General features: G+C 41.6%; 1 protein-coding gene across 10 annotated transcripts in view; it reads right to left on the bottom strand.

Annotated features, from left to right (window-relative positions):
- ITPR2 (inositol 1,4,5-trisphosphate receptor type 2) overlaps window positions 1-27655 on the bottom strand; it is a 351496-nt gene that overhangs the window by 104187 nt on the left and 219654 nt on the right. For all 10 annotated transcript variants that reach the window (XM_084811532.1, XM_084811531.1, XM_084811533.1 and 7 more), the window contains 7 exons: window positions 18471-18579; window positions 15836-16023; window positions 13559-13742; window positions 9144-9400; window positions 6858-7058; window positions 3995-4105; window positions 528-623 (listed from right to left, as the gene is read on the bottom strand). In XM_084811532.1, the coding sequence (XP_084667658.1) occupies window positions 528-623; window positions 3995-4105; window positions 6858-7058; window positions 9144-9400; window positions 13559-13742; window positions 15836-16023; window positions 18471-18579 (1146 nt within the window). The remainder of the gene's footprint in view (window positions 1-527; window positions 624-3994; window positions 4106-6857; window positions 7059-9143; window positions 9401-13558; window positions 13743-15835; window positions 16024-18470; window positions 18580-27655) is intronic.

The raw sequence follows: 27655 nt of genomic DNA, 5'->3' as shown, positions 1-27655 counted from the left end.
AGGTCTATTCCTGTCTCTCTCAAAATGTTCCCTTTTTGACTATAAGCAAGGACCCTCTATACAAAATGGCTGTTACCTACCCCAAGTCCTTGGGATAGATAGCACAGTCTCTATTTTGAAAAAAAAAACGATCACAGCAAAAATGCCTAATTTAATCTAAGCCTATTTATTTTATTTTATAATACACATGTTTATGGTCAGGCTTGTATCTCAGACCAAACAGCTTAGGTTCCCCGACTCATAGTGTTCTCCCAGACGGTTTACTGGAGTATGATAATTTAGTTAAGAAAACAATTACAGAAAATAATGCTTGGAACGAATAAAAATAATGAAGTCATAAAGAGAGATATCATGTATGCTTGACCTGTTTAAGTACCTATTTGTGATTTTTCCTCTTCCATCTTGATGTGTCAACTAGTCTCTGTTCAGCTGCCAAAACCATTCAGCTATATCCAATAATTTGTTTGTTTTTAATGATGGTGACATTTTCAATTAGAAGGATAAAGAATATGCAAAAATTTACTTACCAACTCTCTTGGTCTCATGTTGAAAAGGATTCTCTCCGCATTCTCACTGTCATGCCTGCTTTCCATAATAGCCAGCAAAAGCTTGGAGGCATTATTCTGAAGACACAAAACCGAATAGATGCACAGTTAAAATCTATTTCATGAATTAATGGGCCTTGTATTTGCCTTAATTGAGATTACAAGGGCTGCTTTCTTTATTAGATAAAGATTTTAAAATTCTTTCATCTTTTTGTTTGTTTGTTTTGTTTTATGGAGGACACATCATCAGTGCAGTGCACAGCTAACTAATCAAACAGGTTTGCAAGTGTGCTTGTTGGATGTATGGCAGGACAGCACGTTCATGTCTTTTGCTGCATCTGCCACCTCACATGCACAGCGATGTCTAACAATGCAGTGTCGACATAAAGATTCTTAAATATATTGGCCCAAAGTTTGTAATCCATATTACATACATGCAATAGCTGTCAGGGTGTGAGCAGGGATGCAACCACTCTGTTTCAGCATATATTTATCATGCTCACTTTTGTGGCTGTGTGCACAAACATTATGTCAAGGATATGGGAAGATTTAAGTTCAATATTGAAAAATATCCAAAGTAAGTACAAAGCCTTTGTGCAAAACGTTATTCTATACTCCACTCCAAGGGTGTATTGCCTGCGAAGTGAGTGTTCCTTAGCAATGTCATCTGCTTGTATATCAATTTAGAGCAAGGGTAAATTTTAGAAAAATGCATCATGCAAGAGACTGTGCCCATGTCCAGTTCTTTTCCTTTCTGTTAGAGTTGTCACCAAATTTTACCCTGAGGTGAGAGAAGTCAAGGGAGCTGCAACAAGACTGGCAACACGTCTCAAAGGGTTTCACAGTTCTCCATGGCCTCGTTATGATGTAATGCTACCAATCTCCTAACCATTGTTAGGACATCAGGAGCATGCTACTGCTTACACCAGAAGTGGGGAAGATGTGGCCCTCTGGATGTTGCTGAATTGCAACTCCCATCATCTCTCATCGCTGGCTATGCTGACTAGGGCTGATGGGAGCTGCAGTCCAACAACATCTAGAAGGCCACATGTTCCCTAGCCTGGCTTACATAATGCCTGCCCCTCCTTCCTGCCCTCTCATGTGCAATTTCCCCCCTCCCTTCTCATTTCGTCTAACCATGGTGAACCTGCACACATGCAGGGATGTTTACACTAACCATGGTTAGCTTAAACCCTGAATTTTCAATCAGTTTGGACCAGCTTTGTAAACTTTCATTAAAGCTAACTATGGTTAGCACTGGCAACATAATGCTCCACCATGATGAGTTCTGAAAAGGGAAGAAGGGAGAGAATTAATGCCTGAGAGGAGAAGAGAGAGGAAAAGGGAATACATGAACCTGCACCATAGTTAGGAGATGGGGAAGATTATATTTGCACTGGTGGTTAATAGGGCTGTCTACTAATTAAAGATATGTAGTTACTTAATCATCTACCTTTTGACCAATTCATTAAATCATTCGCTTAAAAATACATTACATTCACACTGGATCCAAGTTACCACTAAATTTCAAAGTGAAATCCTAATTTCTTGGGGAGATTTGTACAATTCTACCTTCTATTTTAATGCCCAATGGCTTTTGACTCAAAAACCATGACACACGTCTTTTTTTAAAGCAGAGTATAGTTAGATTACCAAGTTTGTCAGTCAAACTCTGAAATCTCAGGATGGATTAAAAAAACAACAGTGTACTGTCTCCACAGTTAAAAATGAATGTTTTTCAGATATATATCAGATATTAATTTTGGGGACCATGTTTTTCGTTCTCAATAAAAGCAATGTAGGGCAACACAATGGTTGAGAAAGATTGGTCTTGTAGATACCAGACTGAAGAATTAGCTCAGGAACACTGGGCAAGTTAATGAGACTGCTTTTTAAAATCAATGGCAAATGCATAATAGCCCTTAAATAGTCATGCTTAGATGGAGAAACCAAAAACAAGCTGTGATGCCTATAGCAGAAAGTATTCCAGAGGCAAGAGAGCTACATCAATGTCTATAAAACTAACACATCTATCTAAGGCAGCAGTGGGTGATCTGTAGCTCTCCAGATGTTTTGGCCTGCGACTCCCATCAATCCTAGCCAGCATAGCCATTAGTGTGGGATGGTGGGAATTGTGGGCCGAAACATCTGGAGGGCCACAAGTTGCCCACCCTTAATCTAAGGTGATAGTTTGAAAAATAGCTTTATATGTACTGCGAAGTGGATGTGATGGTGAAAAAGATCTAATGTATCCCTTTATATTAAAGGGATAATTTTTATACCAACACATTTTATAAAGCTTAATTAGATAACATAGCTATGTTAGTTTTATATATAATGCTGGCCTTGCTGGTCATTCCAAAACGAACAGAATGTCGCCATGAAGTACCCCAACAGAGGGCCTTCTCAGCAGCGGCACTCACCCTCTGGAAAACCTTCCCTCATGCAGTTCGGGAGGCAGCACATGTGACATCGTTTAAATGCCTCCTGAAACACACTTGTCCACTCAGGCTTCCCTGGGCTGTAAGTAAATTGATTATGCTGCTCCATTGTACTGGCCCTTGAATTGTTTTTTACTGTAGTTGGAAGTGTTTTTAATATTGTGTTTAAATATATTTCAATATTTATTGTGAACCACTGAGGGATTTTCTTATATTCAGTGGTATATAAGCGTCACAAACAAACAAACAAACAAAATTATAATGGGAACAATTATTCCATCTGAATGTGTATGTGTGTGAGTATTTATTTATTTACCAGAATTTATATCCTGAACTTCAATTGATTTTCAGGATTAGTTACATAACATAATTAGAAATACAATACAACACAATAAAAAGTAAAAACCTAAAAGCAGCAGATCTATAAAACGGCAGAAGGACTAAAAACAAACAAACAAAAATCCATGATATAGTTAAACCTGCTCAGTCAGAGTTCAAAGACTGGGAAAATAAAAAGCTCTTTGCCTAGTGCTGGAATGATGTTGGAGAAAGTGTCTCCCTAAACTTACGGGAAAATGTTCCAAACTTGAGGCACCACCGTTGAAAGGGCTCTTTCCCTGGTGGTTGTACCAGCAACGGTTCTTGTATTTTATTGTATTATGGGTTTGCTTTTTTTTTAATTGCTGTGCATCGCTTTTATGTGCCTTCTTAGCAAATAAGGTGGCATATAAATGTTAATAATGAACAAATTAGGATTGTCGATGTGCCACCAGTGGGCATAGGGTGAGGCCTGCTACCAGCGTTCATCCCGAAGTTGTGAGTTTTTGAGACAAAAGACCAACCCTTAAGTCCAGCTCTATGAGCTACTATGCAAGCCCAGTGGCTCATTGGCCTGGGCCACAAGTACCTAAAGGCACAATCCTATGCACGTTTCAACAGAAAAAAGTCCCACAACTCCCAGGATTCCCTGGATCGTGCCCTAAATGAGTCTGTAATTAAATGGCATACCTTCAGCTGAAGCACAAGGTCCATACGGTATTTTCCAAGAGGGTTGATATCATTTAGGATCAGGGCAATGATAATGTCTATGCCATTGGACTCATGTGTAGCTATGCAGGACTGGAAAATAGAAATAATTGAAAACAACAATACTGCATACAAAAAATGCAGATGTTCAGACATATGGAAGCTTTCCCTATATAATTAGCCCCTGGGGACACAGGTGGTACTGTTAGTTTTTCAATCCAGTTCCTGAACAGAAGTCTGACTCACCCCAGAGCTTCTATTATTTAAAAGGTGCATGTATCCAAAGCCACAAATAATTAGGAAACTGAGGGTCAATCCAGTTTTCCTTTTAGATTGAAGTTGATACAAACAGAACTTTTCAGTTGATTTGCAGATGTTGAAATGGTCTTGCAATCTCATGCTTATTACCAAGGCAGTATATCTGAATTTAATCCACTTTTGAAAAGTTTTGCTGTGTTGCAATCTGAACATGTGTTGAACACATGCACATCCTCCACCCAGACCTGAAAAAAGCTACTTGCAACAGTCTTAACCACCCTTTCCCCATATGTTATGTGGATTAGGCCTGATGTCATGCTATCTCCTCCACAGCAGCTCTAACAAATTCCATCTAACGGCTTGATCCGCAACTTTGTAGCACTGAGCAGTACAGAGGGTCTTGCACTGATATCACCACTCCTCCCCTCCAGATCACTGAAATAATATTTAGGAATTGCTCTGAATACTTTAGAGCACTGTAGAAATGCTAAGTATCATAATTATCAATATTCTCATGGAAGTATTTGGCAGTATTGGAGGTTTTACCATCTATTTCTCTGTGATATTGTATCAATCTGTCTACTATACTGTATTTTGGGCATGATCTTGCCCAAGTTAAGGACTTTTAAATCACATTCGTTTTCAGATGAATGGGGTTACAAGTGGTCAACTTTGTCTAGATAATGCCCATAATATATATTCCTTTGAAACGTGAGAATGTTTAGCATCATGAAAATTGTTTTGGTACATTACACGCTGTGTTACAAGTTTGGACAGTAATTCTGTTGGACCTCTTTTGGGGCTTACATAAAAACAAGCATTTTTGTAAAATCGTATTATGCTTCTGCACTGCCCAAAGGTGTAAATCCAAACCGTCAAAATCTATAAGCTTGAGAATTCTTGGAACTATAAACTGCTAAATTCTTTACAGCATAACCAAGACAGCTGTTGGAAGATTATTACGAGGAAAACTAAGAGACATTGGTATTGGTTTAATTGAAAAAAGGTGATTTCTTTCCTTTCCTTTTGCTTCTATGAAGTCCACCTATAGATCCTGCTGCCAACTTTGCTTCTATGCTAACATGCATGCACATATATAAAAATATCTTCCATAAGTTAAACAAGCACAGCAACACTGTTTTGGATGCCACCATATTTGTTTATTGTCGTGGACATTTTAATATATGCACACATGTCCATACATGCACTTTGGGATAGGAGCAAAGATGATGTGATTAGCAATGTGTATCTATGAATGGGTTTGCAGAGTCTTGGTGTGGGTGGTTCTCCCACACCCCATTCCTAGAGTTGCCAAGTAGCCATCTGGAAAACCTGATTTGACCTTTAACAATGCATTGAAGATTCTGCAGCTGCTGTGCCTCCCACATATTCTTTCCTTGGTCTGTCTACTCTCCCTCCTCTGCTTGCCGTATTTATTTATTATTATTTTAATTATTAAAAATATTTCTGCATCTCCTTTCTGCCCTCAAAGCAATGTACAATTAAAAAAACACAATACAATAAAGTCATAACAAAATTAATTCAAAAAATAAAACATTATTCAAAAGGAAGCCTAGCAATATTACAATCCACCAAAGGCCTGGCAAAACAGTACAGTTTTTATAGCATGTCTATGAGCATTTCAACATGAGGCTTTTATTGCATGCTCATGATTGGTCGTTCATGGAAGTTTGCAGGTCCTTTACATGACGTCATCAAACACCAGGGCGTCTCCCGCAAATTCTGATAAAACCTTTATCCCAGTTTTTAAAAGATTGGGGATAATGCGGTAATAAATGCCATTCTGCTTTAATGGCCATGTGAAATTGCATAGTTCCGTTATATCACAACGCTACCTAGTGGCTGTATAATGACACACGTAGAACTTGTAGGCAAAAGAAGTCCCGGGGAAAAGCCCATGTCAGACCATGTGAGGAACTGATCTTAATCCTGCAAAGAATTTGGAAGCAGAAGCCCTGGTAAGTTGTGGGATAAAAAAGCCTAGTGTGGAGAAGCCCTAGAACTCAGTAGGGATGGAGTTCAACAATCAGAGTGCTCCTACAAAAAAGGCCCTGTCTCGTATACCTAGCAACCTAGTCTCTCTTCGTGGTGTGGGAGTGGGACACACAACAGGGCCTCTGAGGGAGATCATAGATTATGGGCAGACAATTAGGACTATCATATTGCCTCACAGCAGGCAGAGAAGGATGAACAGGGAACCAAGGGATGCCCAACAGCTGCACAATCTCCTCCTATATCTTTAGCATGAAAGGCGAATGTGGGTTTCTGGGCTGAAATCTAGCGACTCTACAAATAGCTGAACATCTAAGGATAAATGCAAGTATTAGAGACTTGAACTTTAATACCCATTACCAATATTCATTGATAACAAATCCAAGAAAGCCTGGTTTAATTTAAACAAATTCTGGCTTCTTACAGACCTGGGTTTATAATAGCATTTCCAGCAATATAAAGAAATGAAGCACAAATGGTACGATGTTATTAATTAGGTCACTGCTATTGTTTTGTATTACAGATCCGTGTTATACAAATCCAGCTAAGATTCTTCACTGGAGGTTTAAGCTACCTGATTTTCATGGCATGGGCCTTGGCAATATTCAGTCAAGCTTTCGAGTGTTTGGTTCACCAGGGCTACGTTCTTCTCATTGATGTACAGGCCCAAAAGTCCTAGCCCACCTGTTGTACTTCCACAAATACAATCCAAAAACTGAAGTGTCTCACACACTAGATTGTAGTTGGTCTTGTTGTTTTGATTTCTTAAAAAATTCTGGAAAAAAGAAGGAAAAATAGCAATATGCATGCATAATATTAGACCAGGGGTGGGAAGAAGGTAGATTTCCAGATGTTTGGGAGTCTGGCTCCTAGAATTCCCAACCATTGGTCAGGCTGGCAGGAACTTGAAGTCCAACTTCTGGAACTTGAAGTCCAAAACATTTGGAATCCTACCTTCTGCCCACCCCTGTACTAGACATATCAACTCAGTTCAGACATCATGGCAAACCATGGTCTTTGAAGCGTCAGTGTTAACTATTCAATATTTGAACTGCCATGGTTTGTACTAACTAAAACTTGGCATGATGTCTGCATTGACAAAGCATTGTTATGGCCACTGCTCCATCTCTAGAGGCTGTTGTACTATAGAGGCAACAGTGAAGCTATGATCTGAAGCTAGGTGCTAAACAGACGGAAAACAAAAGCAGACAAGCAGCTCTCAACCATGGTTTGCCTGTTACACAATTGGAAGATTAAACCATGGGTTTACGTGATATCTGGAGTGAGTCAATATTCGAACACTGAAATACTAGGTATAACAAACCAAGCCAAATCAGCTGACTTTCATAACCATAACTCTCCTCCAAATTAATTTCTAGGACAGAAAATACAAATATTAAAGTCATTCAAATTAAGTAGCTATATTTATGGAGAAATATCACTGATTTTTTAAAATTAAAAACTGTTACCTATGTTAATACACTGCATTACCGAAATGTACAATTCTAAACACTTACATATCTAAAAGGATTTCTTTACATTGCTTGTGAAAGTATCCACTGACCTTAAAACTATAAGCGCAACAAATCCAGCACATTGTTATATTCACTTTCAAGTAGATTGAAAGGACTAAGCAAGTTTACTTGGAGTCCAGTGAGACCTACAGCCAAGTAAATGTGCACAAGATGCAACCTTCAACGTATTTATATAGTGCTGACTTGTAGCCATAGTAATGAAGCAGGTTTGTTATTTGGTCTGAACATTTGCTAGACAGAATTTGGGGCCTTCATCCACAGTTAAATTCTTAAGCCATAGCTCACTGTCAGAAGACACTTCACGTGCAAAAGGTCCATGGTTCAACCCACCAGCAGTTCCTGTTAAAATGATCTAGCAGAACTGGGGGAGATCTTTGCCTGAGACCTTGATGAGCCATAGCAAATCAGAGTAGACCATACTGATCTGACCATATTGGTATAAGTCAATGAGCCAGTTCCCCCATCATGACAGCCCATCATGCCTTAATTTACTTACGGGGGCTGTCATGCTGGGCACCCACAGGCGTCATTTTTGCATGCGCCCACAGGCACCTGCCTTGCTGTGGCTTGTCATATTGCGTGAACCCAGTTGGCAGGAGTTGTTTTGGCAGGAGTGGTTTTGAGGTTAGACAACCCTCAAATAACCCTACAACAAGCCATGGATTGAGGGTTGTCTAACCCTCAAACAACCCCTGCCACTTGGGTTTGCACAACACAAAAAGCCACGGCAAGCCAGACACCTGCAGGTGCCATGCATAAATGACGCCTGTTAGCCCCCAGCACAATGTGACAGCTCCCGTGGGTATCATAGAATAGTAGGGTTGGAAGGGGCCTACGAGACCATCGAGTCCAATCCCTGTGGTAAATTGAGCCATGGTGGGCTGTCGTGTCATGCAAACCTGGTCAGTATAAATGAACTTCATATGTTCGACCAGGCAGCAGAAGGTGGTAAATATCCTGCCTGAGTCTCTTGAGAGCCACTGCCAGTCAAAGCAGTCAGCACTGGACTAAATGGACCATTGGTTTGACGCAGTGTAGGACGGCTTTGGATGTTCATACATATGCTATTGTTGGATACTGAAATCTATTGACATGGTTTATTGCAAATTGTTTAGTATTTAAGTTTCAATGAGATCAAGGAAAGAAGACCTGGTCTGTAAAATCACATAAAATATAGCTTTCCCTTTCCAAATCTCTATCAGATTTTGGGACCTGCTCATACAAAAGGGATCCCACCCACCTGCACTTGTGTTACTTTTACTCTACTATGGCTGCTACTCTCTTTGCAAGGTTAGGGCTAAAAAAAAGCCCGCTCAGCAGCATACCTGGAGTTCTCGATTGTGATTCTCGCATAATAATTGAAGAAACCTCAATATTGGTTGCATGATTACAATGGCAGGGCTCATTGTCATTTCTTCTGAAGATTTTTCTTCTGTGTTTCCGGCATCTGTTCCTGCACTCATAAGATCAATTTCTGGGTCCATTTCTCTGCGGTACACACAGTAAGCTTTGGATGTTGCCGTAGAGGCTTCTGTTAATTGGCCTTTCATTCCTTCTTTCAGATGCAGATTTGAGTCTCTTACTACAGATGAGATAATACATGCATAATGATAATGAAATATAAATTTGGGGTTTGTGTGTGGGGTGTGTGTGTGTGTGTGTGTGTGTGCAACGAAATATTTTTCCAAACTAGGTGAGCTACCAATGAGTTGTTGTGAGGACATGGAGGACAGTACACTTTGATAAATAAATGCATCTTGGCCCTAAACTTTTGGGATTCTGCAAACACTTTCTGGGCCTTAGGCAACTACAGACAACATGAGGGCCTTGTAGATACTGGGCAGTATCCAATGCTGTCACAGCACTAGTGTAAACCACTGCTAGTGCAACGGCATTAGTGCTTGCTAGGCATGGGGGGAAAGTGGTAGTTTGTAGGGATGGGGGAGAATTTCTCGCCGAAACTTTGGGGGGCCGAGTGCCAACGTATTCGGCCCCCTGAAGTAGTTTCGGGGAGAAATTCTCCGCCCCCCCCCCCGGGATGGGACTTACCTTTCCCGAATGTTGCTCCCGGTGGCGGGTCGCAGCAGCGGTTCGGCAGGTCTTCGACAGGGGCAGGGGCAGCAGCCGGTCTTTCGACCGGCTGCCGCCGCCACCATTCCAAGAAAAGTAACCCCCCCCCCGTGATAGGCTACGTGACGATTAACGTAGCCTATCACGGCTAGATTTGCAAAGTCAGCCATGATAGGCTACGTAAATCATCACGTAGCCTATCACGGGTGACTTAAAAAAAAAAAAAGCACGTACGGCTAATGGCGGCCCCCATAGGGAGCCGCCATTCGCGTTCCTTATTTGGTCGCTGTAGTCTACGTAAAGATTACGTAGACTACGGCGAAAATAAGGGCAACGCTATTTGCATTGCCCTTATTTTCGCCGTAGTCTACGTAAAGATTTACGTAGACTACAGCGACCAAATAAGGAACACGAATGGCGGCTCCCTATGGGGGCCGCCATTTGCGTACGCGCTTTTTTTTTTTTTAAGTCACCCGTGATAGGCTACGTGACGATTAACGTAGCCTATCACGGCTGACTTTGCAAATCTAGCCGTGATAGGCTACGTAAATTGTCACGTAGCCTATCACGGGGGCGTTTTTTTTTTTTTACTTTTTATTTCGTGGCCGGGCGAGGCGAGGCGCCTCCTCCCCGGCCTGAATTTCGGCCGAGCGAGGCGGGAAGCCTCCCCCCCAGCCTGAATTTCGGCCGGGCGAGGCGGGAAGCCTCCCCCCCCAGCCTGAACTTCGGGGGGAGCAGCGAAGCGCCTTCCCCCCACCGCGAAGCAAGCTGCGAGACCAGGTAAGTGACTTTCGTACACTCCTAGTAGTTTGTCACTGAATTTCAATCCGCACTGCTGAAATTCAGTGGCAAATTGCCCATTTTCCCCTTTGTCCGGTAAATGCTAATGACATTGCACTAGCATTGGTTTCTGCTAGCGCTGATACAGCACTGGATACTGCTCATTGCCTCTGGTTAGTTAGAATTTGAAGTGAGCCCTCAGGGTTTTCTAGGCTGGCATTGGTTTCTTGGTGTATCATTAAAAAAAGCAACAGTCTCATAGCACCTTAAAGACTAGAATTTATTATGGCAAAAGCTTTTGTGGACCCTGCATTTGATGAAGTTGGGTCTGGTCCATGAGAAGCTTAGGCTTTATAAATGTGTTGCTGTTTAAGATGCTACAAGACAAAGGCTGCATTTGCACATCTCTTTAAGCCAGAAATTCTGTCTTATTAAACTGCAGTGTGAATGAGCATGCATTCCTGTTTTCTTTTCCTGCTTGCGCAAGTGGGTAAGCAAGCCAGGCATGGATAGCTTAGCATGGTCTGAATCCAGGATTATCATTTATTGTGCTCAAACAAGCTAGGATTTGTAAGCCTATCTTGGTACGCTCGATTATTAAGGTCAGCAGGAGAGGCCCTTTTGAAGATACCCTCGCTTGCAGAGGCCTGCTTGTCGGGCAGACAGGAAAGGTCTTTCTCCTCTGTTGTTCTCAAATGCTAGAACGCACTCTCTTTGGAGTTGCGACTGGACCCCACTCTCTCTGTGCTCAGAAAGAAGGTGAAGACTCATAATTTAACTTGGCTTCTAAAATTCTTCTTATGGCTTTCAAAGTTATTTTTAATGTTTTACTATGTTTTCATTTGATTGTGGTTTTTATTTTCTGAACATTTGTAAACTGCTTTGGTTGGCTTCAGAAATAAAATCACTGGGTTCACACAGCATGCTAACCCATCATGGGTGGCTGCCCATGAAGCATTAGCATGTCGTGTGAACCTGATCAGCTCCATAGAGTTGTATTGAAATTTAAAAGCACCCCTTGCCAAAAATCGGCTTGGGGGGGAATCCAACCCCCTGCCATGGACCCTGTTGCCCCAGCCAATTTTTGGCACAGGGGTGCTTTAATTATTTAAAACACACACACACATTTGCACATGTTCCCAGGCACAGGGGAGTGCAATTTGTTTCCTGGTCCCCCTGACCCCCAGCCGATTTTTGGTATGGGGCCAGGAAAATTTTTTAAAAGGGCTCCGATCACAGTCAGGATCGTGATCAGAGCTGGGAAGGGGGACTTGATGCAGACAAGATGGGTCTGCCTCTAAGTCCCTGGGATGCTGGGTGGTAAACTGAGGGGGGAAACAAGCCACGCATCATGGGTTGTTTGCCCAGTCATCTGGCCAGCACGCTAACCATGCGCTGTGGGTTGTTCGCAGGCAACCCGCGCAGTGCATGGCTAGTCACCCATCATAGGTTAGCACGTCGTGTGAACATGCCCAATAAATAAATAAATAAGCCAACACCAAACTCTGGTTTAAAATTGATTTACAATCCTGCCTTGTTTGGACACAATAAAACATAATCCTGGATTCAGACATCACACTATCCATGCCTACTTCATTTATTTGCTCATGCAAGAAGCAAAGCAGGGGTGAAAAATGCACATTGTGGTTTGATAAGGAAGGATTCCTGGCTTAAACTGACATGCAAACAGAGCTTTTGTCAGTTTTGCTGCAACAACCTAGCATGGTTTCCCCTCTAGAAATTTTTTTTTTTAAATACACAGCACTAGACCAACCATCTGTATAACAGTAAAACCCTTTTAGCTCATGGTGACAAACATGAGTTTAGTTCAAGCTTCTGGCAGTGTACAATATATAAAATCTATAAAAGCTTGGGCTCAAACATACTCAAGACACACACAGAACTCAGTCATGATCTCTAAGATTTTCCTGTGTGACACTTCAAGGACAGCCACAACACACATACACTTGCTCCAATGGATATTTGAAACTCCCCACTTTGGGGCCTGGTCAAGACAAACTGCTTCTCACATGGTAAAACTGTTCCTAGCTTGTACCACTTTCGATTGCATGTGGGGATTGCAAGAAACTCCCTGCACATAGAAACCTAGATGTTAAGAAGGGCTGAAGCCTAGTCTTCTCTCTGATGTGCTAATTTTCTAAGTGTAGGCACTTTTCCCATGGGGGAAATATTCAGTCATGTAACTTCAGACCTTTACTCTGAAGTGGTGCAAGTCTTGAGGCTTGAACTAAACAAACAGCTCATCCAGTGATAAAATTGTTCTTGAAGATCAGACCTCAAGATCTTGCTATATCATCTGGCTTAAGCCAACGAACTGTAGGACATTTTTATGATTGTTTTCTTTAATCACAGTTTCAGCTGTGCTCCAACGATTTCACTAGTTACCAGTTGGTGTCAAGACCCAATTCAAAGTGCTGGTATTGATCAACAAAGCTTTAAAACTGTTTGGGACTAGGATACCTGAAGGACTGACTATCTCCATATGAATTATGTCATCAGAAGTCTTACTCTGGTTCCCCTCCCTTCTCATTGGTGGCACCCTGACTGTGGAATTCCCTCTCTGGGGAGGTGTGCATAGCCTCTTCTTAGGGTGGCCATGTCCTACTTCGCAGAGGACAATCCTCTATTTGAAGGGCTGTCCATTCCAAGTCCAGTTTAAAGATCAGAACAGCTTGGATGCCTAAGAAATAGGAAAGTGGCATATAAAACTTTATATAATGTTTGATGTGTGGGCTGGAAATATCACTGCAGCCTCACCAAATGTAGAAGTGCTTTTATCCTGTGTTTTCCAGCAAGATGTTCTTCGGATTGTTCAGGGTCTGCAGTGAAATTATTATTGGTGATGAAATACACCCCTAGTTCTCTTTACCTCTCTTTTTTGGAACTGATATGCTCAAGTCACTGTCATCATCCTTCTTTTTGCTGCTCAGATCAATTGTGTTTACTGTTACTGTTGATCGGATTTCCTGCTGGGCCGTTTTCAGCCTATCATATAGAACTTTAAAAAACTTTTCAGACTTTTTCTGCTCATTCAGTTGCTGATAAAAGGAATACTGAAGTGGAAAAAACAAAAACATGTAGATATCAGTACATAATAATGGGGACATCTTCACTATCATAACACCACACACACAAATAATACATTGCAGCCTTGCAAAAGAAGATTCAAGGGGTGGTGATCTATGACTTGTGCCAGAAACAAAGAGAGCTGTGTCACAGCTCACATGGTACTGCACAGTACTTCCAAGTCATTTCCAAGATTTGCAAATCAAGTTCGCCACGAGGAAGTTGCTCCTCACCTCTAGTGACCACTGGCAAAATACAAAATGATAGACTGGTTATTTCTAATGATAGCAATGAAAACAAATATGGTCATTCCTGCATTGAGCAGGGGGTTGGACTCGATGGCCTTGTAGGCCCCTTCCAACCCTACTATTCTATGATTCTATGGTTAATACCACTCAGAATTTAAGAAATAACTTTTTGGAACAGACCAAGACCCATCTAGTCCAGCATTCTGTATCCTACAGCAGCCAGCCAGATGCCTCTGGCTGCTCACAAGCCCACTGAGGTGACGGCCTTCCCCTGTTGCTTGCCCCTAGCATCTGGTGTTCAGAGGAATAATACTCCCTCTAAACATAGAGGTTCTTCTTGACTAGTAGACCTGACCTCCATGAATTTGTCCACTCCTTTAAAAACACCACATTAGCAGCCATCACCAGATGTGTGGCAGTACATTAATTCTATAGGTAAATGATGTGTTGTGTGAAGTGCTTCCATTTGTCAGTCTAAATCTTACTGCCAATCAGCTCCTTTGTATGTCCTGAGTTCTAAGATCATTAAGGGGAGGTGAAGAAAAAAACACACCCTCTATCCACACCATTCATAATTTTATGGACTAAATAGTTCAATAAGTGCTTTCCTTTCCTCATACAGAAGGTGCTCCCATACCTTGTTCATTTTAGTTTTCTATACCTTTTCCACCTTTATGATACCTTGTTGACGTAGGGTGACCAGAACTGTATACGATATTCTAAATGTGGCATTATGATACTTGCTGTTTTGTTTTCAGTCCTTTTCCTAACAATTTCCAACATTGGGTTTGTCTTTTTCACTGTTTCAGAACGCTAAGAGCTTATCTACACGAGGCATTTATTGTGCCCTTGTCTTTCCCTGCTCATGGTTGTTTATGGGTTCTTTAGACGACATCATGACCCTCCAGTTTTGCTTCTGTTTTTAAACAGCACTTTCGGTGAGTTTTTTTAGAGCATGGAAAATTGGTGTTATAAGTGAAAGTGAAACAAAATGCTTTTCCCCACTTGTGCAGTAGAAATGCTCTAAGACGGGGGGGGGGGGGGGCTTCCAGGCAATGTCGACTTCCACTTGTAATCCTCCCATATTTCCCCCCTGCTTCATCTGCCTTTTTTCTTTCCACAAAAAACTAACTGACGAAGAAAAGACAGAACAGCTACACAGTGCCTTCTGATTGGTAGCAACAGGTGTCCTCTGTCTAGAAGCACCCAAAAGCAATGTTTTCAGTGAGCTTTCCATCACAATCCCGAGATCTTTTTCCTGGGTGGTCACAGCTAGCTCAGACCTAGTTCAGTTGAGATTCACTCTTAAAATTAACTGTATAAGGAGTAGGACTGGGAACAGGACCTGACCAGTCTCAAGCACCACTCTAAGGGTGCCAGCTCTCTTTTTTCCAGTGCTCACTCTAAGGGTGTACCTTATTAGATCTATTAAGCCACTGCAGAACTACACTCATCCTGTTTTGGTTAGATGTACAATCTTCCCTGCAGGATCAAGCTCAGGAGAAACCTGTCCTGCCAGCTGTGCACAACTCTGATTGGTTGGTGCCTGTGACATCATACAACCACCTCCCCACCCCACAATCGCATGAGCATGTTTTCAAGTTTAAGAAAATTGAATGGTTTAAAAAAATAAGCTCCCAAACAAATATTTAATCGGATGATCTGAAGCATAATGGAAGGGGGGAAGAGGAAATCAGCATCAGATTGGGAAGCAAGTGTATGCTTGATGAGTGAAGGCAAACGAAAGACAAACACAGCCCAAAATGCACTGACTCCTCCTTGAACAAGATTAACAGATATATAAAACTAATAAAGCAACACCAAATAATTACCTGAATTTGCGTGTTTCCTTCTTCAAGCAATGCAATACCAAGCAAGATAGCTTCAGAGAATATCCTGTCATTTTTGGTGCTAACTATGACATCTGTGACAAGTTCTGATGCTCCTTCTTTATCCAGAAGGCACTGAATATCATGCATTGACACACCAGACTTATCTGAATCTTGTCCTGAAAAGCCACCTGGAAGAAAAACAAATGAGTGTCAATATTCAGATATGTTTTAAAATAGATATTTAATTCTGAAATAAAATCATTTTTAGCTGAGTATCATTTCTTAATTTTTTCACATTTAGCATTTGGCAATGACTGTTATGGCTATACTGCTAAAAAAATAATATAGCTGAGGTGAGGGAGATGAGAAGGAGAGCAAGGACATTCCACCAGGCCTGCTAAAAGAATAATCGCCCCCACTTCCCTCTCCATTCCTTTTTCTTTGTGTGTTGTGTCTTTTTAGATTGTAAGACTGTGGGCAGGGACTGTCATGTTTAATTGATTATGTGGAAATTGCTCTGGAAGTAGGCTGACCATACGTACCATTTTAAACAGGACAGTACCGTTTTTTTCGTATTTCCCGACTGTCCCGTCGTTTTAATATAAATCTCAATTTTGTCCCATTTTTAATTTTTTGTAAAAAACTGAACGCGTCTATCATAAGGCTCTATGCGAATCAATGCGTGCAGTAACACTACTAGTGTGATGAAAGAGGAAGTTCCATTTACTTTATCCAGTCAGGGCCAGGCTTCCTGAGCTAGCGACGATCAGATGCTACCCCCTTGCTTGTCTGCAGTGGCAGGGAATTCAAAAGGCGGTCGCTAAGCCCCATTCAGCATGTGGGAGCCAGGAGGGTGAGTCTCACTGTTATTTCTACCATCATTCTGCTCATAGAGATTCTTTCTCTAATAAAACTTTTGTTATCGTCTTACTTTTTCATGAATACGGAATATTACATAACCCCGTCCCATTTTTGTCTCAAGGAAATATGGTCAGCTCAGCCTGGAAGCCTTTTTTGGCTGAGGATGAGGAGCAGCATAAAAATACTTCAGATAAATATATAAATAAATAAATTGCGGACTGCTGTGGGATTTTATTATATTCAATGGTATCTAAGTGTCACAAATAAATAAAAGCAGTAAAATAATTAAGAGGCTCCAGTATGAGTCAGGGCTCATCTCTAAAACACATGAGGTAAATAATAAAAATTAGAGCGCACGCGCGAGAGAGAGAGTGCACCTCTCAGCATGTGCAGAGTGCTCTGCCCCAGAGATGGGCCGATTTCAGCATTGTGTGACTGCCTTAAAAAAAAATCCCTGTGGTCTACCAATGGGCTTTTACCTTTACAAAGCAAGAGTATGTTTTCAAGATATCTCAACAATTTTATGTATAACTAAGCTGGGTTGAGTAAACCTGAGTATCCACCTTTGGGGTAGGGCCAAAGCTCTGTAGTAGAGCCCATGTTTTGCATGCAGAAGGTCCAGTGGAGGCTGGTGGTTCCAATGTCAGTGGGGTGGTAAATCTGCTCCAGGTTTCAGGCAGAACCAGTCGGAACTCTAAAGAAGCTATCCAAGGTGCTTCTTCTGAGAAGCAGAAGCTTCCCAGCTTCAGTTCCAGATATGTGAAGAGCTGCTGATCATTTGAGTAGACAATATTGGGCTAGATGGACAAACAGCCTGACCTGGTCAAAAACAGCTTCCTATGCTCCAGTTCCCCTTTAGGACATAAGAAGGCCTTGCTGGACTGTCTCATGTAGCATTCTTTGCAAGAATCCCAGGAACCCATTTGTAAAAAATGTGAGCATAACTGAGGAAAAATTAATAATCACGCGGTCTCGCTGAAAACAGCGGGACTTAAGTGAATCACACTAACCCTTGCTGCATTGTGCTCCAAGTCTCTAGCCCTCATGGCTTTGCAGAGAGGCATGAAAGTGTGTGAAAAATACCTGGAAAAATTTCAAAATGCAGAGGGGTGGCTGAATTAAGGGCTCACTAGACCACCTTGCCCTCCTCCTGACTAGGAAAAGAAGAACAAGTTAAGCAAAACATTTTTTAAAAAATGCAAGTTGACTTAGCTTGTATGATATATAGAGGTCACAGAATTCAATTTTGTCTTTATGCAGAAATACTGTAATTATTCCATGAATACATTTTAAGTAATGTATTCATACATTTACATAAGTAATACACTTAGGCCACAATCCAGCACAGAGTTGAGTAAGCCCACCCACAATCCAGCACAGAGTTGAGTAAGCCCACCAACTGGAATCAACGGGCTCCGTGTTAGATTGTAGCATTAATTTTAAAATGAACTTATATGCAGAATACACACAGACAGCCCTGGGTAAATCTTTCAAGTCAGCATATACTAGCACAATCTAGCTAAAGGTAAGCACTTAGAGGCTGCAAAATTTACTTGAAAGTAATCTCTACTTCCAAAAAATTATATATAGCATCACGCTTCATGTCCCAACTGATTTCAAGAGGAGAGTTAATCTCTCCCATGGAAGTCAATGGGAATGCGCTTTACTCTTCAGACTGCATTTTCCCCTGGCTAATACTTGTCCGCACGTGCCTTACTAGAAAGAAGAGTAGTATTTGTTTTAAATAATGTTTTTAAACATGAAGTTTATTTACCTCCTCCTTGCGTGGTTTTGCCATAGTTGCTGGAGAGAGGGCCACTGATGCCGCTTCCATAGTCACCTTTAAAATAGCGATTGAGAAGTATTTTCCTCAAATTGCTACCCTTGAATAAAAAGATAAAAATAGCGTGAAGAATCACCATTTTGGTAAATAAGCTAATGGGTAAATTCCTATTCGTACCCCTTTTCTTTTCAAAATCCAAAGGAAAATATAATTCGTCTCGTCCAGCCTCGAATATGTCAGCTTCACCTTAATGGAGGAAGATGCATCTTGGTATGACTGGGCAGAGCTCTGACAGGGTTCACTGCCGGAGGAGGAGGAGCGGCGCCCATTGTTCCTTACTCTCTTTCTGCCCCTCCTCCACCAAACTGGAGTTTGGCCTACGGCTGGGGCAGCTGCTCCTCCTGTAGAGAGGAGCTGATACAGTATTTCATTGCATACATTACGTGTACCTGTGTTACCTGACCATTCAGTTTTGCTATGAAGGAAAGGAGTGCGCTATGATCCCCTGTACTTAGAGCTCATGATTAAAAACGGAGACCAGTGAATGTGCACTTGTATGTTTACATGTGTGTTTTTGTTCGTATAAGTATTTTTATATATTTAAAATTGATTTAAATAAACATTAAACATTTAAAAACGGAGGATGAGGATCTAACGAGCCAGTTTGTGCATACTCTCTGTTACTTCCCATATTGAAAAAGAGGGTCTGCTATCTGAGAAAAAAAAAAGTTCAAGCCCTTTTGGGGATGAATTGTGTAGTTCTTGGATCCCAGCTGATGCTAATAAAAAAAGAAATACCGATTGACCCTGGAGGAATCCTGAGTTACAGGCCAGCCCATCCCAGCACAAATTCCAGGCCAGCACATCCCAAACATCCCAGAATAATTCAGTGGACAAATGATCTACTAGAAGCTCCTGTTGCAAGCCAAAGGTTTCTGATGATTCATCTGTTCTGGAATATGTACATGGCTACAGGGTGTGTCAGACATGGGTGCACCAAATGGACTTGCTGAAAAATACCACCATCATGTGCAACACTAACTCATTCCCAGGGGAACCAACCCGCCTCAATAGTTCCATGAAATCATCATTCCTATAATGACTTCCTTCATTTTCTGAGGAACAGCCTAGTAAAGTCAGGACACCACCACAATGGAATTTCAGATGCACCACAAATATTAATGCATTTCAGAAAGTACAGACATGGTCTCAAAGCAAATGAATAAATGGGACGCAGGCCCTGGAAGATTACTTCCATCATATAATATATCACATTTTATGTAGGACTTTAATAGCTATTGAATTTCAAATTATGCCCTCCATGTACAATGGCAAATCCAAAGGAGTGAGCAGGGCACAGCTGGGGCACCGTCAGTGCTACCATCTGCTTGCTTGACAGGCGGAGAGTAAATAGGCAGTAGCATCTATTGCTCCTCTCTCTCACCACCGCTGTTGTCTGGGCCGGAGTGAGAGGCAGGTGAACAAGCAGGCTGCAGTGGTAAAGCAAAGCCGCAAGTCCAGGAGGCTCTTATCAGCGGGCCCGTGCTGGTGATGGGGCCCTTGGCAGGGGTCTAACCATGCTGCTCTTGATGCCAGCCCTGCCATAAGCAGAGCCCTTTCAAAGAGGTTACTGTCCCATTGATCAGTTGTTAGGCAATGAAAAATCCGGCCTCTCCAGCCACACCTCCTCCAAAGGAGGATGCTAAGCGTAGGAGCCATTTTTGCATGACTACACAACCGTGTAGCGCTCTGAGCTGGACTGAGGTGTCAGTAAGGCTCAACAGCAAGGATTAACAACAGTACTGCACAGTAAGAAAACATAGAGCTGTATGGTCAGGGACACTTAAGAAATATTCTTCTTTAAAATTTCCCGGGGTGCTTCGGATCCTGAAAAGGCTCAGTTAAAAGTAAACTTTATCCTGTCTCTCAACGCAGAACACCGCACTCACTCAGAACTGACCCGGAGTCCAAATGCCGATATCAAGATGCAGTTTAGGTCGAATTAAGCTTTCTGAATTTCTCCCCCCCCACACTTTGAAATAGGGTGTCAAGGCCAGAAATATATTGAGAAAGAAGAATACTTTAAGTAAGGATTGACAGAGTCTGCATTACACTGCAGGCTTATATTATGCTGGGTTTTTTCCCCCACAGACAGCTGTATCCCAAGCCTCCAGTTAACCAACAACTTAGCTGTGGACTTTGGGAAGTCAAAGATATTTTTAATTATCTTCTTAATGCCCAATTTTTTAGATGCTTCCATGGATAAGGAACTCTCCCTCAGCTTTTAGCGAGAAAGGTGTGCAAAGACCTGGTGAAAAACAGCCAATTAATACTTATATTTTATAGGAGGAACCCTGAGGCTAAGAGATAAGTAATTAGTACAAGGCCAGCCACAGCAGACTTACAATTTTACTTGCTTTTGTTAAACTGCGGGGAGTCAGAAACCCTTGCCAATTTATTGCAAATCACCCAGAGATCTACCAGTAGACTCCAATCTATCTTCTGCCCACTCCTGTTCTACTTTAAAGGAACTCTGTCCACAACAGTTCATATGCTTTGGAATCTCTGCACATCTGCCACAGAACTGCTGCACATTGCAGAGGATTCTGGGGAACGTGTTCTAGGATGCACATTTCTTGAGGGCTACTGGCCAAGCCTGTTGAGCATCACCACTTTCCTGCATGAACAGAAAGGGCACTCTAGAATATGCCACTTACAACATTCCATTGCAACCGTTGCATGTTTCAAAGTGAAGTTTGTCGTAGCGGACAATCATGGAAGCTTATCCACTATGCCTAAACTTCACATTGCAGAACCCACAAGTTCCCGTAAAAGAACTTGAAAGCTAGTGAGCTATGGTTAAACACATTAATGATTATGAGAACGCAAATGTGCATAAGAAAGCAAATGTACACTGTAGCAACATTCATCCAAATTTTTTCATTCACACTGAAGGACATAAACTCTCCCCATCCACTGGTCACAGTGTCCAGAATGACTTCTATAGGTTTTAACTCTATATGAGCTCTGTGGAATGTAAATAGCTCTCAGCTGACTCTCAATTCTTATGTAATGACAGTAGGAAACATAATATGGCTTTGAAGAGACAGCATAACAGTCCTATTGTTGTCCATCAATACAATTCTTTTGTTCCTAACAATAGTTGGAAGGGGGTAAGAACAAAGACCCAGGGAAGCAACAGTAATAATAAGAGTTCTAAATAAGATTGGATTGATCGAAAGGGACAAGTATTTCTAAACAGAAAATAAGTTTTCAGATTAAAATGAGGAAGTAGAAACAAAATGTGATTTCTTACATTCAGTTTCATTATTCTAGTTGCTTCTACAGGGAAAAAATAATGCACTCTCTTGATCCTGTAAGAGCCCTTTCCTCGTGTATGTGTGCGTGCGTTTATACATATATATATAGAGAGAGACAGACAGACATCTCAGGCAGGGTGGCCACTTACAAATTGCCCCCCAAAAGAGGAAATGTATCACTGAAAAAGAAGCCAAAAAGAGTGTACCAATTTGCATAAAATTTGCATATGTAATATACAGTCAAATTTAGAAATAATTATTAAAATGTAAATAAAATACAGTCAATTTCACCATAGTGGGGAAGACTGTGACAGCTCAGTCTGCTGTCCAGATATTGTTGATGGAGAACTTCATCTCTTTCTTCTGATTGTTCTTTTATCTTTAAACCAGACTTGGACTGAACAGCTCTTCAAATAGAGGATGCCTTCAAAAGAGAGGCCGGTCCTCTGACAGCCCTTCAAGTAGAGGGGCTGTCCCCTGTTAAACAGGACACATGGCCATCCTAATTCTCAGAACATCCTCAGCTAAATTAGCAAGATGCTCCTAGAACCCTGAGACAGTAGTGAGCACAGGAGCGACAATAAGCAAAGGACTATGTGTCCTCTCCCACAATTCATATGAAATCCGAGCATGTGTAAATGCATTTGTGTATATTCCTTCCCCCTTTATTCTTGCTTCTCCCCACCAAGGACTGTGTGGCTTCAATAAGATGTGTTGCCCTTCAGGTGGCACAGCGTTAAACCTCCTGTTATACATACAAGGGAGCCTGGCTTTCGACTCAACAGAACTGTACCTGCTGTGCTTAGGCCTCCAGTTTCTAGCTACTCAGCACCTTCCCAGCCTAGATCTGGATAGAGCCACTCATGGTCAGATCCTGACACTGCTTCCCTTCCCTTCTTCTGTTGTCTCCCCCTAATGCCAACATTTTAATTGTTATTTCCATTGGACACTTTATAATTTTATTCTGTAAAGAGCCATGCACATCGTTGACACGATGGATGATGTTGTATATAATTCCAGCCGCAAACAGATGGACAAAGTCACAAACAGAACAGTACAGACTGTGCATCCAGCCCACCTCTGCTAAAATGAAGATAGCTTTTGCCTCAATAGCGGTGCCGCCAGCCAATGTGTGCTTGTAACTGTAGTATGCAAGTCCAAAAATATGTGCAAGATTTTCCAGCAGCTTCTCGTAGAGAAAAGGGCCACCCACACATCTCAGCTGTTTCTCATTAAATAGGGATGCCCCAAGCTGCAAACACACAGATGTTTCAGTCCCCTGCAAGTATCATGCTACTCCCACTTGTATTTCCAATGTGTCTGTCAGAAACGCTACGTGATAAGCCTAGGTTTATTAAGGAAGTATGAGGCAAATTACTTGGTTAAAAAAACAACAATATCCAAACAGATCTGACCATCTCTCTCCAATTCTTAATATATCTTTTAAAGAACATTTTTTTAAAAAAATATTTAATTTTATCTTGCCTCATAAAAATCAAATTTTTTATGTTACAACTAGGGATGTACGGACTGTGTAAAATCTGCTCCGTCTGTGTTTCATGGATAGTCGGGTGCCTTTTGTTCCATTGTCCGCCCACAGACAGATGCAATTTTTTTTCCTGTCATGTGGAAAAATACGTAAATAATTACGTAAGTATTTCCATATTTCCATAATTTACCTTAGTACCTAACATTTAGCGAATTGTCCCCCATTCCATTCAATGTTTCCTCAGCAGAAACGTATGTATTTTCCTATGAATTTATATGTGTAAATTTCAGTAAAGTAAAAAAACCACCTGAAAGTCCACGGACTCCACACGGCCAGAGGGGGTCACTCTGCAGTGGATTCCGCAGGTCGGAGTCTTAGAAACTCAAGCTCATTTTAGTCCGTCTCGAACTTCTCCAGCATCCCTAGTTACAACTAGCAACTAACGTACCACAAATAGTATGCTGGCACTGCATCCTCATCTACATATGAACATAAGAAGAGCCTTACTAGATCAGACCATGAGTCCATCTAGTCCAGGGGTGGGGAATCTCTTTCAGCCCAAGGGCCAAATTCCATTTTGGAGAACCTCTCAGGGGTGGATTGGGACCCCAGGCCTCTTAGTCCAGCTTCTTGACTTCGGGAGACCTACAAGCAGTGTCTAATGAAGGGATGGACAACTTGTGGGTGTCCAGGTGTTTTGGCCTAGACTTCCCATCAGCCCTAGCCAGCATAGCCAATGTTGAGGGGGTGATGGGAGCTGTAGGCCAAACCATCTGGAGGGCCACAAGTTGCCACCCCTGGTCTAGTGGCCATCACCACCTCTTGTGGAAGAAGATTACACAAGATAATAACATGCTACATACAGAAGTTCGTCTTTCTGTCTCTCCAGAACCTACAGCCAACCAATTTGATTGGGTGATCCCAGCTTTTGGCATCATACAACAGGGCAAAATACATCTCTCCATCTGCTTTTTCCACACCATTCCTATTTTATAAACCTCTCTTGCATCCTTTATTTTTCATCTCCCTCTGATACGGCAGCTGCGCCCCTACCTTCCCGACTATCTGCTCCTATTGGTAGTACATGCCTTGGTCTCCTCTTGTCTAGACTACTGTAATGCGCTCTATGTGGGGTTACCCTTGAAGACGGTTCAGAAGTTGCAGCTGGTGCAGAACGCAGCGGCTGATTAAAGGCAGCCGCCAGCATGATCACATCACGGCAGTGCTGAAGGAGTTGCACTGGTTACCAGTTGTTTTCTGGGCCAAATTCAAGGTGTTGGTTTTGACCTTTAAAGCCCTATATGGTTCTGGCCCAGCCTACCTCAAGGAGCGCCTCCAGCAACACCAGACAGGCCACTCAACAAGATCAGCCTTGGATGGCCTTCTCTCTGTCCCATCAGCCAGGACAGCTAGGCTGGTGAGAATGAGGGAGAGGGCCTTCTCTGTGGTGGCCGCCCACTTTGTGGAACTCCCTCCCTAGGGAACTCCACCATGCCCCCTCTTTAATAAGCTTCCACCACATGTTAAAAACGTGGTTGTTCAGGAAGGCATTTGGGGTGGGTTAGGATATTTTTAGAAATACAATGTTTTAAATGTGGAATTTTATAGTTTTAAACTGTTGTACTATTGTACATCGCCCAGAGCGGCCGGGTGACTGGCCAGATGGGCGATTAAGAAATTTAATAAATAAATAATGTGATTTAAATTTTGTAATATCTGAACTGATCTTGAATACCCTGCCAATGACAATATTTATACTGATTTGAAAAACTGAGATGTTTATTTCACAGTTCTGGTTTACTTCAGTGGTGATATTGGCATATGTCTCTCATTGAAATAAACAGGGAGGGAAAGTGTTTAACTTTGCCTGGAAAAATAACCCTTATGGCTGCAAAAATGGGATTTAAAGTGTGTTGGTAATATTTGGTGAAATCACCAAAGCCAGAAGGGGGCTCAGTAAGATTTCAGTGGTCAGAGGGCATGGTCTGAGCACCCTAGTTAGCTAAGTGTTCCACTATGTTATTAACAGAAGCAGAATAATTTATGCGCAGGGCCAAGGAGGAACTGGATGAGATTAGCAACCTATGGTAGGGCGGTAAACTATCTGCTCTGGCTCTTCATATAGCATAATAACCAAAAGGCTAATTCTCTTCAGATCAGAAAAAACATCAGCCATGTTAGTCTATTTTGACTTTGAGTAGAAAAACAAACTTGGGGACTTTTCAAAATAAAATGATAGTTGATTACAATATGCTAAGTTTCAGATGGGAAGCACAGAACAGTTTTATCTGGCAGGATCGACACTTTACAGGCCCGCACCTGAAAGATTTATGGTTATATAAAATTTGACAAGCAAGCTGTCAGCTCATAATATTAAACAGATTTCTAAAAAAATAATGTTTTACTAAAGTGCTGCGTTGATGATAGTTGATATAGAGGGTGATGCAAAATTACCGCAGTTTAACTGTTAATACAGTCTACTCTGCATTTATCAGAACATTGTGACAGCCTAAATTAGGGGTTAGGAACTAGCAGCCTCCAGGTTAAATCTGGCCTGAGGAGAGCCACCCGTTGGGCCCACCGAGAGCAGTGATTTTCATTGCTTGTCCAGATGCCTCTTCAGGTGGCAGCCACTGCTGAAATTTTCATAGTAGCTTCATCCTGGCAGGACTCTGTAATCCTAATGATGGATTATAGCCAATTAAAACAAATCCCATAGAAGGTAAATTCTAGCTATGAAATGCTAAACTAAGAGACAGGCCTTAAGCGTGCATGCGTGATCTTTGGCAAATTTCCACGGTAAGGGGGTGCCTCTTTATATGTCTTTATCTGAACGTGTGGCTCAGATGGCATTGCTAAAAGTGTATTCTTATTGTTATTAAAGATGGTGATAGGCTATGTGGAAGGAGACAGCCCTTCCATACGTTGCAGAGTTGATGCTGTTTAACAATAAAATAACATGCATAGCGCACACATGCATGTTCATCATCTGATGATGGCAACATCAGACAACCATGTGGATGTGTGAATGGGCCATTATAGAGATCACACTGTATAGAGAAGTTTCATATTCGCATCACTGCAAATGGAGTCAGTTTGCGTACTCAGCTGACAGTCAAGCATATAGTAATCAAGTGTCGAGAAATCAAGTAACGTACACGATCGTGTGAACCTGCCCTTAGTATTCATGTAGTGTTTTTCCAAAGTCACAAACATTATCTCAGTAACACAGTATAAGTCTGCCTGCACAACTGGAGACCCACCAAGCCAAATGCAGACCACCTGCCATGTATGCTGTCTGCCACGTGTGTGTGTGTGTGTGTGTGTGTACAAAGCACATGGCAAGCCACAGTACATGCCTGCTAGGTTGTGCTCAGCTCGGTGTGTCATAAGCTGTGAAAGGCTGACTTGTATTGTAGGCTAGCATGACTGGCCCCATACTACAGATGAGTGGCTGGGATTGAGCTCAGAGATATTGGCTTGTATTATGTCGCATCTTCCAGCCAACTAATTGCCATTTACCATCTCGACTAACTTCCCTAACACAAAAAATGGAGCACTAATTGTGAACGTCCATCTTAACACAAACACAGAGCCATTTTATTTTTTACCCAAGTCTTTTCTCTTCAAGCACGTTCTTGAAAGGTAAAAGAGAGAAGGTACCTGTCAGAGCAGAGGTCTTTTTAATTACAGGATTTTTTGTGGTAGACAAGGCTTATGTTTTTTTTTAATTTTATATATATGGATTTTTATAGTTTTACATATGTATAATATAAAATAAATATATTACGGTGGATCCAGATTTAATCATACTTAGAGTAGATCTACTGAAATCAATGGAACCATTTATGAGATATTTTTGGATATGGACAGCAGTATATAAGTCTATTAAATAAAAAATAAAATGTAAGTTATTCGTGACTAATTTATGTCCCATAAGTCTATTAAATAAAACATAAAACATAAGTTATTCGTGACTAATTTATGTCCCATAAGTCTATTAAATAAAAAATAAAACATAAGTTATTTGTGACTAATTTATGTTCCATTGATTTCAGTGGGCCTACTCTAAATATGACTACATCTGGATCCAACCCATTTATTTTGTATGTTATCTTGGATTACTTACCAGGTGACAGCAAAAGGAAGACCTTCCTATAGGACCTCTGTTAGGTCCACGGCACTGACATGGTACCATACTGAGCACAAGGATCTAGGCAAAACGCACGGACCCTACTCAAGATCCATGGGAAGGGCATTTCCATGGATCCTTGCAAATGGTCACTGCCGCACAAGTGCTGTGGGAAGTGCCATAGCAGTGCCACTGCCACCAGGTACGTTTTAGGGAAAGGGGAGGAAGTCAAAGG

This window comes from Heloderma suspectum, chromosome 7 (genome assembly GCF_057233095.1).
Source record: "Heloderma suspectum isolate Gila_16-S chromosome 7, 16-S_ref, whole genome shotgun sequence".
NCBI lineage: Eukaryota > Metazoa > Chordata > Lepidosauria > Squamata > Helodermatidae > Heloderma > Heloderma suspectum.
The sequence above is the reverse complement of the archived record's forward strand: the minus strand, read 5'-3'. Positions and strand labels throughout refer to the sequence as shown.